The sequence below is a fragment of the Musa acuminata genome, chromosome BXJ1-5 (assembly GCF_036884655.1).
Source record: "Musa acuminata AAA Group cultivar baxijiao chromosome BXJ1-5, Cavendish_Baxijiao_AAA, whole genome shotgun sequence".
In the NCBI taxonomy this organism is placed as follows: domain Eukaryota; kingdom Viridiplantae; phylum Streptophyta; class Magnoliopsida; order Zingiberales; family Musaceae; genus Musa; species Musa acuminata.
In genome coordinates, this window is record NC_088331.1 from 30,400,110 (window position 1) to 30,420,080 (window position 19,971).

General features: G+C 43.9%; 1 protein-coding gene across 1 annotated transcript; it reads left to right on the forward strand.

The window, feature by feature from the left end:
* The first annotated feature begins 1,362 nt into the window (after nt 1–1,362).
* On the forward strand, nt 1,363–18,396 carry LOC135674115 (small ribosomal subunit protein uS5c-like). Its single transcript, XM_065183592.1, has 2 exons — nt 1,363–2,060; nt 18,059–18,396. The coding sequence occupies exons 1-2, from the start codon at nt 1,402–1,404 to the stop codon at nt 18,306–18,308; spliced, it is 909 nt and encodes a 302-aa protein (XP_065039664.1). The 5' UTR covers nt 1,363–1,401; the 3' UTR covers nt 18,309–18,396.
* Nucleotides 18,397–19,971: the final 1,575 nt, after the last annotated feature.

Below are 19,971 nucleotides of genomic sequence, written 5' to 3' on the forward strand. Positions count from 1 at the left end.
TGTGGTGTATTGTGACAGCCATAGTGCCATCCATTTTTGTAAAAATTCAACTTTTTATTCTAAGTCAAAGCAAATAAATGTTAGATATCACTAGATTCGAAATATACTTGAAGAAAAACAGTTGCAATTTTAGAAAATTCACACAAATGACAACAAAGCAAACATATTAACAAAGATCTTACTAAAAGAAAGACAGGAGATATGCTGATAGCTGATCGACATGGCTTCACATTGAGGAATCATGAGACAACCTCCCTTGTGGGCTGAAGGGGAAGGTTGTTGGGTAGATGGCCAATTATTCAACCCATCGTGAGTTTTAATTATCCACATCCCACTTTAGACTTCTCCGTTCTCATTTAATCTAAACCCTAACTCAGTTAGGGAAGAACAAGGGGGTATTAGTGGTTATGAAAAAGAGAGAAGCAACAATGATAGTTGAGGGCAAAAAAATAAGAGAAAAAAGAAAGGGAAAAAGATAAGGATAACGCAAATGTTGTTTTTAATCATCCATGTAGTGTTCTCATCTCAGGTTAGATCAGATTTATAGTAAATTTTTACTGTGATCACTTTAGGAGATTTTAGATATTGTGCACAGTAGCATAATCCTTGTATCCTAATTATTTTTTTGTGATTGTTGCTTGGGTTTTGGGCAAAAGATTTTGAGATTTGTACATTCATTATTTTTATAGTAGATTTTCCCTTACTTGCCTCGTGGTTTTTATCTTTCACGTTGGACGGGTTTTACACGAAATCTTGGTATCCTATTTGATTGTGATTTTCATTTAATTTCGTTATGTGTTACGATCGACTTATATTTATTTGTATATAAACTTTTTTTTAATTAATGTTGTTCAACACTTTCTACCTATATTTATAGAGAAAATTATAAAATCAAACTAGGTTAAAATTAAAATTGGCATAATTATGTTGAACATATATACGTGATCAACAAAAATTGATGCACATTACAAATATTAAGCCGTAAAGGAACATAATATAAAATTGATATAATTATATGACAGGTAGATATTATGTCTAATTGCAGATTTTATCTTCGGACGATATATGTTGCATCAAGTTAGTACTTCAATTACTTTTTTAATTGCATGTAAACGCATATAAATGTCGTATTTGAGACTAATCATAGCCTATATATCTAACCTTCGATCATTTAACTGTACATATAATAAGTAATTCTGCCGAGACTTTATCAAGTCATAATAAAAACCTAAAAAAAAATTTCTTCCATAATTACTTAAAATCCAAAAAATATAATGTGGGTCCCAACATCAAAATGATTCTCAGTGTGGGCCCCAATTTGGTTCCTACTCAGCAATAGAGATAAGCCTTTGAATCCCTCCCTCACTCTCACACCTTCGAAGCCAAAACAGCAGCGAGAGGATGGCTTTAGCGACAGCGGCCATCACCGCCGCTCTCTCCTCCCTCTCCCTCCACCCTCCTCTTCACCGCGGCGGCCTCTGCCTCAAGCCCCTCTGTGCCACCCTGCTCCCTTCCTCCTCCTCCTTCCGCGCCCGAACCCTCCCCAAATTGGCCGCCACGGCCGACATCGACACCTCCTTCTTCGACAACGTCGACCCCAACGACGACATCCCCTTCGACCCCCCGGCCCCGCCGGAAGGCTACGTTGCCCCACCCTCCTTCGACGAGCTTCCCCCCGAGTCCGAGGAGGAGGTCGCCGCCGCCTACGAGGAGATCTACGGCGCCGCCTACAGCGGCGAGTCCGTGCTCGGGAACGACATCTACGTCATGGACGGAAAGGTCAAGAAATCCAGCGGCCTCCTCGGCCGGAAGAAGCGGGACAGGCCCAACGATGGGTTCGAGGAGCGGGTCGTCCAGGTGAGGAGGGTCACCAAGGTCGTCAAGGGCGGCAAGAAGCTTTCTTTTCGTGCCATCGTGGTGGTGGGGGACAAGAAGGGGCAGGTTGGCGTCGGGGTCGGGAAGGCCAAGGAGGTGGTCGACGCTATCGCCAAGTCCGCAGGGAACGCCCGTAGGAACATCGTGTCGGTGCCCATGACCAAATACTTGACCTTCCCTCACAGGTAATCCATCCGTTTCTCTGTCATTTTTCCTTCAAATGCAAAGTTGGGCTCTTGATTCATAAGTTTTTGTTAATGCTTGCTTCAAATCTCTTGTTGTTCTGCTTTCCCTATAAGATGTTTGTCTTTATGGTTGATTTATTGAGAGGAATCGGAGAAGTTATAAATAAGCTAAATCTTTAGTTTACCGTGATGAAATCATATTTTTTGCCAATGCCGAAATGTGCTTGATAATTTAGAGTGCAAGTTTCATGGATGCTGATGCTCAGGAATCACACTATTCCTGTGATGAAGAAGTGTTACAATACTCAATCTGACACATTTTTCAAAACCTAGAGGCCCAGCTCAATGTGGTAGAGGCAGATGATAAGCTGCTTTCTGTTGCATACTTCTGATCACTCCATTAAAATGAGTTTTGTATGCTTCAATTATGTATAGTGGTTTATGTGAAACAGATAATATGATATTGGAGTATTGATTTTTCTGTATCCGCCGTCTATTTTCTTTTTTATTTCCTCGTAATTGTTTTATTTACCAATTATAACATTTTCCCTTAGTGTGTTCCTATATTCTAAGCTACTAATCTAATTCTATGGTCCCATTCTAATTCACCTTTGTACTTTAGGGCACTTGAATTGTAAGATGCCTAATGTCACTGTTGGATGATGATCTAATCCTATAATGAAATTAGTTAAGACTAATGTTAATGAGATCTGATAAAGTTTTATGTTGGCTATTAATAGCTTAACATGACCCTCATACTCTTTTGGGCTTGGAACTGACATTGAAAACACAAGAGCAAGTTATAAAGAAATGGAAACTGCTAAAGAATTTTTGTTTGCTCCAAACTAGGATTTTGATTCACCAACATAGATCTCAGACCATAAGAGACCTTTCCCTTTAAGCACCAACCTCTAGAGGTCTAGCAAATTACACCATAATTCAGTTGTATGTTTTATGTTGCAATACAAAATCCAGAAAATCCCTAGACTGCTTTTCCAATCAAGAAAGAAAAATAACATTCACTAAGCCAAGACTTAATGCAGAAGACTTTACAAAGTCAAGACCTAATAGCTAATATACCGCAGTTTAATCCTTCTCATCAATGAACTTGGAGGGCTCAGTGCTAGGTCTCAACATCTAATCTAGTGTTTTCCAAAGCACAAGGTGCCAAAACGCTCGAGGCGATAGGTGCTTTCCCAAGCGAAACGAGACGTTCCCAAATATTAAAATTAAAAATATATATATTATGATTGATAAATATGATTATAAAATAAATATGGCTGGGGGTGAGTGTTGTTATTACTTATTAGTTAGTTTGGTTGAGCTAACTATGTGAAATTGGTTGAACTTGAACTCAATTTGATTGGACACATGCCTGAGTCTCCCAATGCGTGGGCTCAGGCATGCACCTGAGTGGTGCCTCCTTCAAATGCCTCGCTCGGCCCTGTTATGAAGTGCTCGGGCTTCGCCTCGCTGAGGGCCTTTTGAAAACACTGATCTAATCAGCACTTTATAATGATAATACTCGTCATAATTATCATTCTTATCTTATAGTGATTAGATCTCAATTTGAGATAGCAATGGGTCTAATTTCAATTGCAATAGGATTTTGCAACAATGTCGGGTGATTAAGTTGCATCTAGATAAAGCTCGAAGTGGACCTAATCTGACCAGATTTAAGCCAAAGTTGTCAGACTACTCTTAGAGAGAGATCTTGATTAAAGGAGAGTTCGTCCTTTAAGAGGAGGTCTAGCCATCCATCGTATGAGGGCTTCCTACCCAAGCCAGGAGAGAGATGAGGCAGCCACCCAACTCCTACTCCCAGCACATGAGGGAGGACACATGTCTCTAACATTCGAAGACTGTAGCTGACTAAGCCTAAAAAAGTCAGCGAGGAGGCTATCATGTACTTAGCTGTTTTTGCCTAAGTCGTGCGGCACCCTTGCGTGTCAGTCCACAAAGGTCAGTCTTTCCTAAATCTCCTACGGTCCCTTAGGACCTACAAAAGAGAAAACGGGTTAGAGAAAGAGTCTTACTCGAGATCCACAAGCAATCATTTCAGTAAACACTTCATAGCCAATGCAAATTACAAACATACTTCACAAGTCCTGAACGATCGCACAACAAAGGGTCCAAAATGATCCACTATAGACCGAAATCCCCACAAGTGCCCACATGACATAACCTTTGTTTGCAAGCCTAGGACGATCACTAAAATCAAAGAAAATGGGGCTGTTAAGCCTACTGGTAGCCTTTTACATACTATGTAAAGCATGAACAAAACTGAAAGACATGGACATACATGAGCATTACATCAAACACCCCGTTTACATTTTTGTCCGTGACATTATCCCCCACTTATTCCTTCGACGTCATCGTTGAAGCCTTTGCAGACGCTGCATCTCCTCGCCTTTGTTGAATCTTCAATCTTTTTCTCCAGTTGCGATGCGCCTCTTGGCTTCAACGACATTTCGCCGCTGTTGTTGAGTAGTCGAACTTTGATCTGCCATGTTGCTTCAACTCGCCCATGACTCTGACTCTGAATCTGGTGTGGGGTCGGCTGAGTTGTGTTGATCCTTGTTGTTTCCTGCGGATTTCTCAAATGAAGGAAAAGATCATCCTTAATATGCGTTAGTCTCTTAAATGCCACATGTCGCTTGAACTAGGTGGATGCTTGTTAAAGCTTTAACGAGCATCGCCTCGCAGACTTTAAAATTTTTGGTCCTTTGTAAAATTTGTCTATCGATTCTTCTTCCACTTAGTCGTCACTTCCAAGTAGGTTCACATCACTTCCGTTTTTTATTAGCATTTTGTTGGGAAATGAAGCGGATAATATACTTTCAGTGGCACTGATCACCATTGGTGAGGATTTGACAACTATCGTCTTCCACTAGGTTTCGTCGAACGGTCTTTGAATCTGTGTAGAGCTCCTCTGCTGGATAGATAAAAGAATTAGGGTATTCGGTTTCGCCCATTCTCTTAAGAGTTAAGAAGGCAAATGTTACTTGACTTCGCCTGCCTCCTTGAGGGTTGTACTTCATGCATCGAGCTGGTTACTAACCTTCGCCCGCTCTTTGCTCACACTTCTGAAGCACTCGAAGTGTTTGCACTCATTGCGTTGAGTTAGCTACTGTGATTCACCTTCTCAATGCCATCGAACTTCTGGAATACAGAAAGTTTTTGCCCCAACTTGGAGTAAGTCTCTAATAGTTTTGGTCGCCTCTGAGATTGTACCGTCTTCTCCATCATCTTTGCAGCCCACTCCTTTGAGTCGCAAAGGTACAGCACCGTGTACTGCCTACTTCGTTCCTTGGTTGAGCACTCTTGTATCGACCCGAAGTCCTTCATTTTCGGCTATCTTGATGAGAAACTCATTGACACCACTCTTACGAAGTTCCTTGGCCTCTGTCATTCAGTCTTGTCTCAGTACTTAGAGTTTGCCTCTGCATTTTCCACCTCATCGGCCCCTTTCACGACCAAGCGCTCTCCCTTCATGAGAACAAGGGATCGATGACTTCATTGAAGTCCTGTCTTTGTGGTACCATGGCGTTGCCATGCCCATGGCCCTATTATCTATCGTCTCGCATCTGCGTCTCTTTCTTCGTGGTCGGTAGATCTACCTCTGTGGCACTATGACATTCCTCCAAGTCCACCTCCATTCTAACCGATACTTAGTTTTTTTGGGTAGCTAAGTCTCTCTGGACTCATCGTCGCTTCCTCGCCCCTTTCGACCCCCTGCTTCAACACCTTTGTATTCTCAGAACAATTCCCCATGGTTGATGGAAAGGCAGACTGCGACTCCTATGTAGGGCATTTACTATCATGTTGTAGGGTTTGCACCGATTCTGTTCTCCTTAGCTTCCTTGGTAGCAACGTTCGCTTACTCGACCTTGTCCTCTGACTTGCCGAGCTCCCTTAAGCGAATATGAGCTCTGGAGCACTCCAACTCTCCAGCAGCTCCGATCATACCTCTGCATGATCAAGTCCCTCCCATGGGACTCGCTAGTTTTTGGGTAGCTACGTCCCTCTGGACTCGTTGTTGTTTCCTCGCCTCTTTCGACCCTCTGTTTCAACACTTTTATGTTCTCCGAGCAGTTCCTCTTGGTCGATGGAAAGACAGACTACAACTCCCATGCATGGACTTCGCCATCATGTTGCAGGGTTTGTACCGATTCTGTTCTCCTTAGCTTCCTTGGTAGCAACGTTCGGTTGCATGGCTGGTTTTCTTCTGACTTCGCCATCATGTTGCAAGGTTTGTTCGATTATCAAGTTCCCCCATGGGACTCACTAGTGTTTAGATAGCTAAGTCCCTCTGGACTCGTCGTCGCTTCCTCGCCCTTTTAGACCTCCTATTTCAAAACCTCTGTGTTCTCCGAGCAGTTCCCCTTGATCGTTGGAAAGACATACTGCAACTCCCATGCATTGCCTCCGTCATTATATTGTAGGGTTTGCACCGATTCTGTTCTCCTTAGCTTTCTTGGTAGCAACGTTCACTTACTCGACCTTGTCCTCTGACTTGCAGGGCTCCCTTAAGCGAATACGAGCTCTGGAACAGTCCAACTCTCCAACCGCTCCGATCATACCTCTACATGATCAAGTCCCTCCCATGAGACTCACTAGTTTTTGGATAGCTAAGTCCCTCTGGACTCGTCGTTGTTTCCTCGCTCCTTTCGACCCTCTGCTTCAACACTTTTGTGTTCTCCGAGCAGTTCCTCTTGGTCGATGGAAAGACAGACTGCAACTCCCATGCATGGCCTTCGCCATCATGTTGCAGGGTTTGTACCGATTCTGTTCTCCTTAGCTTCCTTGGTAGCAACGTTCGGTTACTTGGCCTTGTCCTCTGACTTATCGGACTCCCTTAAGTGAATATGAGCTCTAGAGTAGTTCAACTCTCCAGTCGCTCTGATCATACCTCTGTATGATCAAGCCCCCCCATAGGACTCACTGGTTTTTGGGTATCTAAGTCCCTCTGAACTTGTCGTCGCTTCCTCGTCCCTTTCGACCTCCTACTTCAACACCTCTATGTTCTTCGAGCAGTTACCCTCGATCGATGGAAAGATAGACCGCAACTCCCATGCATGGCCTTCACTATCATGTTGTAGGGTCTGCACCGATTATGTTATCCTTAGCTTTCTTGGTAGCAACGTTCACTTACTCGACCTTGTCCTCTTACTTGTCGGGCTCTCTTAAGCGAATGCGAGCTCTGGAGCAGTCCAACTCTCCAACCGCTCCGATCATACCTCTGCATGATCAAGTCCCTCCCATAGGACTCACTAGTTTTTGGGTAGCTAAGTCCCTCTGGACTCGACGTTGTTTTCTCGCCCCTTTTGACCCCTTGCTTCAACACTTTTGTGTTCTCCGAGCAGTTCCTCTTAGTCGATGGAAAGACAGACTGCAACTCCCATACATGGCCTTCACCATCATGTTGCAGGGTTTGTACCGATTCTGTTCTCCTTAGCTTCCTTAGTAGCAACGTTCGGCTACTTGGTCTTGTCCTTTGACTTGCCAGGCTCCCTTAAGCGAATATGAGCTCTAGAGCAGTTCAACTCTCCAACCGCTTTGATCATACCTCTGTATGATCAAGCCCCCCCATAGGACTCACTGGTTTTTGGGTATCTAAGTCCCTTTGAACTTGTCGTCACTTCCTCGCCCCTTTCGACCTCCTGCTTCAACACTTCTGTGTTCTTTGAGCAGTTACCCTTGATCGATGAAAAGATAGACTGCAACTCCTATGCATGGCCTCCGCTATCATATTGTAGGGTTTGCACCGATTCTATTCTCCTTAGCTTCCTTGGTAGCAATATTCGCTTACTCAACATTGTCCTCTAACTTACCGGGCTCCCTTAAGTGAATATGAGCTCTGGAGTAGTCCAACTCTCTAGTCGCTCCGATCATACCTCTGCATGATCAAGTCCCCCCATGGGACTCACTGGTTTTTGGATAGCTAAGTCCCTCTGGACTTGTCGTTGTTTTCTCGCCCCTTTCGACCCCTTACTTCAACACCTTTGTGTTCTCCGTGCAGTTCCCCTTGGTCGATGGAAAGACAGACTACAACTCCCATACATGGCCTCTACCATCGTGTTTGTTGGGTTTGAACCGATTCTGTTATCCTTAGCTTTCTTGGTAGCAACGTTCGCTTACTCGGCCTTGTCCTCTAACTTGTCGGGCTCCCTTAAGCGAATATGAGCTCTAGAATAGTCCAACTCTCCAACCGCTCTGATCATACTTTTGTATGATTAAGTCCCCCTATGGGACTCACTGGTTCTTGCATTCGAAATTCTCCCTCGGTGGTACACAACCCCTATATGCTGATGACTAAGGCTTTTATCCGATGCAAAATTCGATGCACGCACAGAAGATCCGCCTCTTCGATACCATGACATTCACTCTTTGAATCCATAGCCTTTCTTGCCGTCGTGTTGTTCACCGAAGTCGAGCTCCCAATAGCTCCAAATCATACCTCCGTATGATATAGTCCCTCGCGGGACTAGTTTCTTGTGTATCGCAATGCCATGAGCTATTCCATTATGATCGCTGCACCATGTCGACAACTGTTGACATTTTCATTGCATTCTGATCATTGTGAAATGAATTCGGATATCGATCCCTCCATGTATGACCTTTGCCAACACATCATAGGGCCTCTTCCATCTTCGATTGTGTTCGCTCCACTGGCAATCGACCTTCATCCACCCGCTCTCGGGTCACACCCAAACGAAGCACAGCTCTAGGATAGTCCATTGCCTGGTAGCTCCTGAAGTCCACCGACTTCGCTGAAATTGGTGCACCATTATTTGGATCCTAGGCCTTTAGCCCCACCAGCATAATCTCCATTGCACACCGCTTCCTTCATGAAAACTTGAATAGCAGCACTATGACATATTCTTCAAGAGTACATACCTCCGTGTCCTCTTACCCCGTGCCAAGGCCTTTTGAACCCAACTTCACCTCCGTAAGTTGAGTCGTCTTAGTTCCTCCGTTAAATGCTTCTCCAAGATAAGGTGCATGTGCTTTGAAGCTTCCTTCGTCTTTGGCACCATGCAGGATGAGTTCGCTCCATCAAAATGAGGGATCCATAGAACAATATGATCCTGCTCTTGCCTCTACAAGAGTTTATGTCCTGGATCTCTGTCTAAGTAAAACTTCATGCCTCCGCTCTATGTTTCATCTTCTGTGCCAACTCCCTTTATGTGGCTTGGGTCCTTTACCAAGTTACACCCAAGTTGCTCCGCTCCTCGATTTGCATTAAGTTGATAGTGGCCCTCGTGCCCACCATTCCATGGGTCAACCTTTCGTTGAGTCCGATTTATATATCGGCTCCAAGAGTGCCTTCATTTATGTCGTTTTGGGTCGCTTCCCCACTTGATCTCGTAATGCCTCCCCCAATGCATTATCTCAAGCGAGATCATGCGACGACTCCTCGCCGTAATGTCACGGACTTAGTTGTTTTTGCCTAAGTCGTGTGACACCCTTGCGTGTCCGTCCGTAAAGGTCAGCCTCCCCGAAACCTCCCATGGTCCCTTAGGACCTACAAAAGAGAAAACGGGTTAGAGAAAGCGCCTCACTCGGGATCCACAAGCAAACATTTTCGAAAACACTTCATAATCAATGCAAATTACAAACACACTTTACAAGCTCTGAATGGTTGCACAATAAAGGGTCAAAATGGTCCACTACAGACCGAATATATCAACAAGTGTTCACATGACACAACTTTTATTTACAAGCCTAAGAAGGCCACCAAATCCAACTAAAATGGGGCTGTTAAGCCTTCGACCGTCCCTCTACATGCTGTGCAAAGCATGGACAAACCAAAAGACATGGACATACATAAGCATTACATCAAACATCCTGTTTAGAATTTTGTCTTTGACATTCTCCCCCACTTATTCCTTCGACGTCCTCGTCGAAGCCTTTGTCGACACTGCAACTCCTCGCTTTTGTTGAGTCTTCAATCTTCTTCTTCAATCTTTTGCTTCAACTGGAATGCGTCTCTTGGCTCCTAGCTGCTCTCTACTACTGTTGTTAAGTAGTCGAACTTTTGATCCCTGTTAGTTTCTACGGGTCCATCAGATGAAGGAAAAGACAATCCTTACTATGCGTCAGTCTCTCAAATGCCTCATGCTGCTTGAACTGGGTGGATGCTTGTTGAAGCTTTAACGAGCATCGCCTCGCAAACTTCTGAAGTTTTGGGTCCTTGCTCCACAAAATTTGCCCATCGACTCTTCTTTCATTTAGTTGTCACTTTCAAGTAGATTCGCATCACTTCCGCTTTCGATTGACATTTTATTAGGAAATGAAGCGGATAATCTACTCTCAGTAGCACTGATCACCATTGGTCAGGATTTGACAACTATTGTCTTCCATTATCTTCGAAGGGTCTTTGAACTTGTGCAGAGCTTCTCTGCTGGATAGATAAGAGAATTGGGGTACTCAGTTTCGCCCATTCTCTTAAGAGTTGAGAAGACAATGGTTACTTGACTTCGCCCCCTCCTCAAGGGTTGTACTCCATGCATCGAGCTGGTTACTGACCTTCGCCTGCTCTTTGCTTACATTTCTGAAGCACTCAAAGTGTTTGCACTCCTTGCATCGAGTTAGCTATTGTGATTCACCTTCTCAATGCCATTGAACTTCTGGAATGCAGGAAGTTTTCACCCCAACTTGGAGTAAGTCTCTAATAGTTTTGGTCGCCTCTGAGATTGTACCGTCTTCTCCATCAACCCTGTCGCCTACTCCACTAAGTAGCAAAGGTATAGCACCGCGTACTGCCTGCTTCGTTCCTTGGTCGTGCACTCTTGCACGACCCGAAGTCCTACACTTTCGGCTATCTTGATGAGAAGCTCGTTAACACCGGTCTCACGAAGTTCTTTGGTCTTTGCCCTTCAACCTTGTCTCGGTACTTGGAGTTTGCCTTTGCATGCTCCACCTCCTCGGTCTCTTTCACGACCAAGCACTCTCCCTCCATGAGAGTAAGGGATCAATGACTTTCACAGAAGTCCCACCTCTGTGGTACCATGGTGCTGCCATGCCCATGGCTCTATTATTCGTCGCCTCGCATCTGCATCCCTTTTCTTCACAATCAGTAGATGTCGTTATGGCACTCCTCCGAGTTCACCTCCATTCTAACTGATGCTTGATTTTGGATAGCTAAGTCCCTCTGGACTCGTTGTCGCTTCCTCGCCCCTTTTGACCTCCTGTTTCAACACCTCTATGTTCTTCAAGTAGCTCCCTTTGGTCAATGGAAAGGCAAACTGCGACTCCTATGTAGGGCCTTTACCATCATGTTGTAGGGTTTGCACCGATTATGTTCTCCTTAGCTTCCTTGGTAGCAACGTTCGCTTACTCGACCTTGTCCTCCGACTTGCCGTGCTCCCTTAAGCGAATATGAACTCTGGAGCAGTCCAACTCTCCAGCTGCTTCGATATGCCTCTGCATGATCAAGTCCCTCCCATGGGACTCACTGGTACTTGCATTCGAATATTCCCTCGATGGTACACAACCCCCATATTCTGATGTGCAAGGCTTCTATCCGATGCAAAATTCGATGCACGCACGGAAAACCCGCCTCTGCGATACCATGACCTTCACTCCTTGAATCCATAGCCCTTCATGCCGTCGTGTTGTTTCACCGAAGTGGAGCTCCTAGTAGCTCTCGATCATACCTCCGTATGACATAGTCCCTCACGGGGCTACAATTTGTGTGTATCGAATTGCCACGAACTATTCCACCACGATCCGCTGCACCATGTCGCCTCCTGGTGACATCTCTATTGCATTCTGATCATTGTGGGATGAACTCGGATTGCGATCCCTTCATATGTGACCTCTGCCAACATATCGTAGGGCCTCTTCCACTTTTGATTGTGTTCGCTCCTTTGGTAATCGACCTTCATCCACCCGCTCTTAGGTCACACTTAGATGAAGCACCGCTTTAGGACAGTCCGTCGCTTAGTAGCTCCCGAAGTCCACCGACTTCGTTGAAAATGGTGCACCATTGTTTGGATCCTGGGCCTCTGCACCTACCAACACAATCTCCGCTGCGCACCGCTTCCTTTATGGCAACTTGAATGGCAACACTATGGCATATTCTTCAAGAGTACTTGCCATCGCGTCCACTTGCCCCATGCCAAGGCCTTCTGAACTCAACTTTGCCTCCGTAAGTTGAGTCGTCTTAGTTCCTTCATCAAATGCTTCTCCGAGATAAGGTGCATGTGCCTAGAAGCTCCCTCAGTCTTTGGCACCATGCAAGATAAGTCTGCTCCATCAGAGTGAAAGACCCATGAAACGACATGATCCCGCTCTTGCCTTTGCAAGAGTTCATGTCCTTGACCTCTGTCCAAGGAAAGCTCTGTGCCTTCGCTCTATGTTCCATCTTTTATGCTGGCTCCCTTCATGCTGCTTGGGTACTTCGCCAAGTTACACCCAAGGTGCTCCGCTCCTCGTTTTACATTAAGTTGATGGTGGCCCTCGCACCCACCATTCTACGGGTCAGCCCTCCATTGAGTCCGATCTCTATATCGACTCCAAGTGTGCCTTCATTTGTGTTGTTTTGGGTCGCTCCCCCACTTGATCTCGCATGCATCCACCAATGTATTCTCTCAAGCGAGATCATGCGATGACTCCTCGCCGCTCACTCGGTCCATTGAGCTTCGTGGAGTTGTTGTTTTTGAGGTACTCCTCCTCAACATGTACGGTCTGTTGCACATGATTCTCCTTCTAGAAAGCCGAGACTTATCCCTCCTGGCTATCTATCCCATTGGAGCAACATCTCTTTTCGTTTCCTTCTCTCTAAAAGTTTCGGAGACCACCATCCCCTTGGACTACTCCGATTTGCTGAACAAACTGTACATTGTTTTGCCTCCTACAAACGCACTTGCTAGATTGTGACTCCACGTCAATACAGTCCCCGTTGCACCACTCAAGGCCTAGCAATGTGCTAAACTCGCTGCACACTTTAGCCTCCTACGGATATATCGTTCGCATGTCGAAGAGAAAGTTTCAATGCTCTATGGGATCGAGTTTCGGTCGCCTTGGGATGGCCACGAACATTCCATCGTCTGCATATAAGCCCTTGTATGAGTACCAAATTTTTCGAGTTAGCAATTCCCCTCACCTTTGTGAGCTTTGCACAACTCTTTCGGTCGCTGAGCAACCCATTCCATATTGTATTGTCTCATCCTTTACCAAGCGCCTCGCTTGCCTTGAGCACCATCAAGTATTTTTGTCAAGTCGAGCCGTAGCTCGAACTCAGCCATCCCAACCTTTGTGCGCTACGCATTCTTCCAAGCTTACTTGTTCTCGTGGTGCCTCTTGCGCGAAGGGTTGGTCATTCCTCTGAGTGCCAATCTCAGATGTCCGCTCCTTTGAGCGACTCATTTTCCCTACATCTCCATGCTCGTTTTCCCCCGAACGGTCGCGTGTGCTGGCTGCACTCAACGCAGCCTCGCTAGGTCCCCCACGTTTGCATGCCAAGTGTTTTTATGAGTGTTTTTCCCGCTCTAATACCATCTATCACGGACTTAGTTGATTTTGCCTAAGTCGTGCGGTACCCTTGCATGTCCGTCCGCAAAGGTCAACCTCCTCGAAACCTCCTATGGTCCCTTAGGACCTACAAAAGAGAAAACGAGTTAGAGAAAGCGCGTTACTCGGGATCCACAAGCAAACATTTTCGAAAACACTTCATAATCAATGCAAATTACAAACACACTTTACAAGCTCTGAATGGTTGCACAACAAAGGGTCAAAATGGTTCACTACAGACCGAATATCTCTCACAAGTGTCCATATTACACAACCTTTATTTACAAGCCAAGAAGGCCACCCAACTAAAATGGGGCTGTTAAGCCTTCGACCGTCCCTCTACATGCTGTGCAAAGCATGAACAAACCAAAAGACACGGACATACATAAGCATTACATCAAATATCTTGTTTAGAATTTTGTCCGTGACAGCTCGCTCGGTTCGTTGAGCTTTGTTGAGTTGTTGTTTTGAGGTACTTCTCAATATATGCGGTCTGTTACAGATGATTCTCCATCTGGAGAACCATGACTAATCCCTCCAAGGTATCTATCACGTTAGAGCAACTTTTCTCTTCGCATCCTTCCCTTTGAAAGTTTCGGAGACCACCATCCCCTTGGACTACTCCACCTTCCTGAACAAATTATGCATTGTTCTGCCCTCGCAAACGCACTTGCTAGATTGTGACTCCACGTTAATATAACCCCCGCTGCACCCCTCAAGGCCTAGCAACATGCTGAACTCGCTACACACTTCAGCCTTCTACGGACATATCCTTCTCATGTCGAAGAAAAAGTTTTAATGCTTTATGGCACCGAGTTTCGGTCACCTTGGGATAGCGACGAACATATCATCGTCCGCATAAAGCCCTTCCATGAGTATCGAATTTTTCGAGTTACCAATTCCCCTCACCTCTGTGAGCTTTGCACAATTCTTTTGGTCGCTAAACAATCTATTCCATCTTGCATGGTCTCATCCTTTACCAAGCGCCTCGCTTGCCTTGAGCACCATCAAGTATGGTTTTCAACATTGAGCCGTAGCTCGAACTCAGCTATCCCAACCTTTGTGCGCTACGCATTCTTCCAAGCTTGCTTGTCCTCGTGGTGCCTTTTGCGCGAAGGGTTGGCCATTCCTTTGAATGTCAATCTCAGATGCCTGCTCCTTTGAGCGACTCCTTTTCCCTACATCTCTATGCCCGTTTTCCCCCAAACGGTCACGCATGCTGGCTGCCCTCAACGCAGCCCCACTAGGTCCCCCACGTTTGCATGCCAAGTGTTTCTATGAGTGCTTGTCCCGCTTTGATACCGTATATCACGCACTTTGTTGTTTTTGCCTAAGTCGTGCGGCACCCTTGCGTGTTCGTCCGCAAATGTCAGCCTCCCCGAAACCTCCAATGGTCTCTTAGGACCTACAAAAGAGAAAACGGGTTGGAGAAAGCGTCTCACTCGGGATCCACAAGTAATCATTTCAGTAAACACTTTATAGCCAATGCAAATTACAAACAGACTTCATAAGCTCTGAACGGTCGCACAACAAAGGGTTCAAAATGATGGTCCACTACAGACCGAAATCCCCACAAGTACCCACATGACACAATCTTTGTTTGCAAGCCTAGGACGACTACCAAAACCAAAGAAAATGGGGTTACTAAGCCTACTATTAGCCCTTTACGTGTTGTGTACAGCATGAACAAAACCGAAAGACACGGACATACATGAGCATTACATCAAACACCCCGTTTACAGTTTTGTCCGTGACAAGGCGTTGGTCGGAGGATAACCGACTATTAGTCCCACACCCCTTGGAACATGAGAGAGGCAGAAAGTCCATAAATGAAGACTATTATAAGCTTATAAGATACTATGACTTGATCACAGCTTGACTTATCAATGCTGTCCACTCTATAAGTCCTTATCAATACTACCCTCTCTTCTATTCCCTTGTTTCTTTTCTCTGTCCTTATGAAAGAAAGAAGACCTTCAGTAGGTGGCATGAGGTCTTATCATTAACTGTGTTGCCATCATGGACATGAATGATCTTTGTCTTCTTTGTTGGATATTCTAAGCTACTAATCTAATTCTGTGGTCCCATTCTAATTCACCTTTGTACTTTGGGGCAGTTGAATTGTAAGATGCCTAGTGTCACTGTTGGATGATGATGTAATCCTATAATGAAATTAGTTAAGACTAATGCTAATGAGATCCAATAAAGTTTTATGTTGGCTATTAATAGCTTAACATGACCCTCATACTCTTTGGGGCTTGGAACTGACATTGAAAACACTAGCAAGTTATAAAGAAATGGAAACTGCTAAAGAATTTTTGTTTTCTCCAAACTAGGATTTTCATTCACCAACATAGATCTCAGACCATAAAAGACCTTTCCCTTTAAGCACCAACCTCTAGAGGTCTAGCAAATTACACGATAATTCAGTTGTATGTTGTATGTTGCAATACAAAATCCAGAAAATCCCTAGACTGCTTTTCCAATCAAGAAAGAAAAAGAACATTAGCTAAGCCAAGACTTAATGCAGAAGACTTTACAAAGTCAAGACCTAATAGCTAATATACCACAGTTTAATCCTTCTCATCAATGAACTTGGAGGGCTCAGTGCTAGGTCTCAACATCTAATCTAGTGTTTTCAAAACCACAAGGTGCCAAGGTGCCAAAACACTCGAGGCGCTAGGCGCTCACCCGAGCGAAACGAGATATTCCAAAATATTAAAATTTTAAAAAATATTATGATTGATAAATATGATCATAAAAATAAAAATAACATATCAAACTGCAATCATATAAAGTACCAAGTTACATTGCAGGAAATAAAAGCAGATATCAAAGTTGTGATGTTCTTACCTAACAGTATATTATGTTCTAACCCCTAACAGTGTACTTACCTCAAGCTGATGTTGGAAATTTAACAAAGTGCAGGAAATACAAATAGGAAATAGGAGATCATTAAAGGTGTAGGAAAGAGATCATTTAACAAAGCTGTTGTTACCTACAAACTGAGAAAGAAGAGATGGAGAAGTAACTGGCAGAGGAAGGTGGTGGTTAGGGCGGAGGATAGTGGCAATCGACGGAGGAAGGTGGTGGTTAGGGTGGAGGATAGTGGTAAGGCAAAACGAAGCTGGTCAATGATGTAAGCTCACATGTCGGAGAAACAAAGATTCAAAGATGGCATAATGTGGGGGATGCTTGTGGTTCAACAACCTAGGGCGGAGGAGGCTCGCGGCCTAGTGGCGTAGAGTAGAGGAAGCTCTAGCGGCATAGGGCAAAGGAAGCTCGCAATCTGGTGGTGAAGGGTAGAGGCATCTCACGGTAGGCTTTTTGATTCCTTACATTTGGTCGGGAGGGAGGGCTAGGGGTGAGTGCTGTGATTTGTTGGTTTGGTTGAGCCAACTATGTGAAATTGGTTGAACCTGAACTCAATTTGATCAGACACACACCTGAGTCACCCAACGCTTGGGCTCAGGCACGTGCCTGAGTGGTGCCTCCTTCAAATGCCTCGCCCGGCCCTGTTACGAGGCGCTCGAGCTTCGCCTCGCTGTGCCTTTCGAAAACACTGATCTAATCAGCACTTTATAATGATAATACTCGTCTTAATTATTATTCTTATCTTATAATGATCAGATCTGAATTTGAGGCAGCAATTGGTCCAATTTCAATTGCAGTAGGATTTTGCAACAACATCCTTTCTAGTTGGGTGATTAAGTTGCATCTAGATTAAGCTTGAAGTTGACCTAATCAGACCAGATTTAAGCCAAAGTTGCCAGACTACTCTCAGAGAGAGATCCTGATCAAAGGAGCGTTCGTCCTTTGAGAGGAGGTCTAGCCAACCATCCTACAAGGGCTTCCTACCCAAACCAGGAGAGAGATGGCACGGCCACCCTGCCCCTACTCCCAAAACAGGAGGGAAGACTCATGTCTCTTGCCTTGGAAGACTAGCTAACCAAGCCTAATAAAAGTCAGCCAGGAGGATAAGCGACTATTTGTCCCACACCCCTTAGGAACATGAGAGAGGTAGAAAGTCCATAAATGATGACCGTTATATGCTTATAAGATATTACGACTTGATCACAGCTTGAGTTATCAATGCTGTCCACTCTATAGTATATTGTTTTTGTGGTAAGTGAATGCCTGCTTGCTTTTTTAAATAATTTCAGTATCCGATTATCTGGTACGTAAACATTTGAGTACACGAAACAGTTGATTTTCTCTTGCATTGAACCCATCGATGAAACTAGTGAACTGACAGTCTTGCTTCTAGCATGAGATTCGAGAGTTATTTCTTTGAAAGGCGCAGAATATTGTAACCTGAAGAGTCATCAAGCTAGTATATTCTGCCAGAAGTTAGATGGGATTAACTGTAACCATACACTTTACTGCTTACTATGATATCTTGGTTCATATGCCTTGTCTTTTGGCCAATAATCCAGTAGCCATAGATCTGATTACTATCTCTTTCCAATCCTCTATAGATGTGATGGAGATTATGGAGCAGCAAAAGTCATGCTGAGACCTGCTTCACCTGGTACTGGTGTCATTGCTGGTGGAGCTGTCAGGATTGTGTTGGAGATGGCTGGTGTAGAGAATGCTCTGGGGAAGCAACTAGGGAGTAAAAATGCCCTTAACAATGCAAGAGCAACTGTTGCCGCTGTCCAGAGGATGAGGCAGTTCCGAGATGTCGCTCGTGAGCGTGGAATCCCAATGGAAGAATTGTGGCAGTGAACCAAACCCAAAGGCTGTTTCTGCTAAATCTGTTTGACAGTTCTGTTGACTCTTTTCATTTGGAAAAAAATTGCAAAATTTACCCTTATCTACGATTTCCATATGTTTGCACCCCCAACTTATATCAATCATCTCCGACAGGATCCTTATTTTTCACTGCAGGATATTTGTGTTTTTTTTTTTTTGAAAGATAAATGAGAAAGACAGGATATAAGTCCAATACCTTGCGATGTACCGCAGGATACTTGTGTTGGTTATGGTGTATGCAGAAGCAAATCAGCCAATATTCTCAAAAGCCTTCATTTCTGGTTAGATCAGTTTGGGGCATTTTGTCGGTAGCATTATATGAATGTTGATCTTTGTGGTAGACACATGGAAAGGAAATTAATACTGCAAATTACTAAGCTGCATAAGCCTCGATGATTGTGCCGATGATGTACTGTTTAAATTCAGCACAATTGAAAAAATAGATGATAAATATGAATAGCATTTTTGGTAAGTGGTGCATTGCTGTATGTCGACCCAAGTAAGTAGTTGAGACATTATAGCTTGTTTTTAATTCTAATATATATATATATATATATATATATATATATATATATATATATATATCTTGGTGTTTTATTTGATTATGGTGTTGTATTTGATTATGGTTTCATTTAATTCTGCTATCTGTTATGGTCTGCTAGTATTTTTTATATACAAAAGCTCATTTCTCTTTATATCTCATTAACTGATATCGTAGGGTTGTGGTGATTTAATTTTTATATTTGAATATGGAGTTCAGTAATGTTTCTCGCATGATTAGTTTAAATGGAAACAATTGGATAATATGGAAATCAAGAATGAAAGATCTCTTATATTGCAAAGATTTATATAGATCTTTGCAAGGAGATAGTGCAAAACCCACAACTATGACAAATGATGGTAGAAGAGGTTAGATCGAAAAACAGTTAGGTTTATTCGACAGTGGCTTGATGATAGTGTCTTTCACTATGTTTCTACTGAAAGATCTGCATATTCTCTTTGGAAAAAATTGGAAGGTTTTTATGAAAGAAAAATAACATGTAACAAAGCTTTTTTTATTAGAAAACATGTGAACCTAAAATATAGATATGGTGCTTCTATTGCTGAGTATTTGAATGAAATGTAGAGTATTACTAACTAGTTATCTTCTATAAAAATGTCTCTTGATGAGTTGCAGACATTGTTACTTTTTAGTTCATTACCAGAAAGTTGGGAGACACTAATGGTTTCCCTCAGTAATTTTGTGTCAAATGATGTTGTACTATGAGTCAAGTAACAAGTGTTGGGTTGTCTTGGGGGCGACATCACATGCGCAGCGGAAGAACAAGAAAACAAAATCCCCGATTCCCAAAGAGATGTTCGTCATCGTGCGAAGATTGGTGCGCAAAATCCGCGAAACTTAAAACTGCGTATAGGGTAGATTGTGTTACCTAGGGAGATCATATATCCCTGTTTCCTCGCAGATCTTTAGGAGAGGGTGAAGGAGGTCAAGCGTCCTCCTCTCTAGCGGTGATACACACAACAGGACTACGACGACGCTCCTCAAAACTTCAGGCTACTCTGAGATGGAGAGGGGGAGGAGAATAGGAGAGGCAAGCAAAGGTTTTGACCTATGAGGCTCTGAATCCCTCCTATT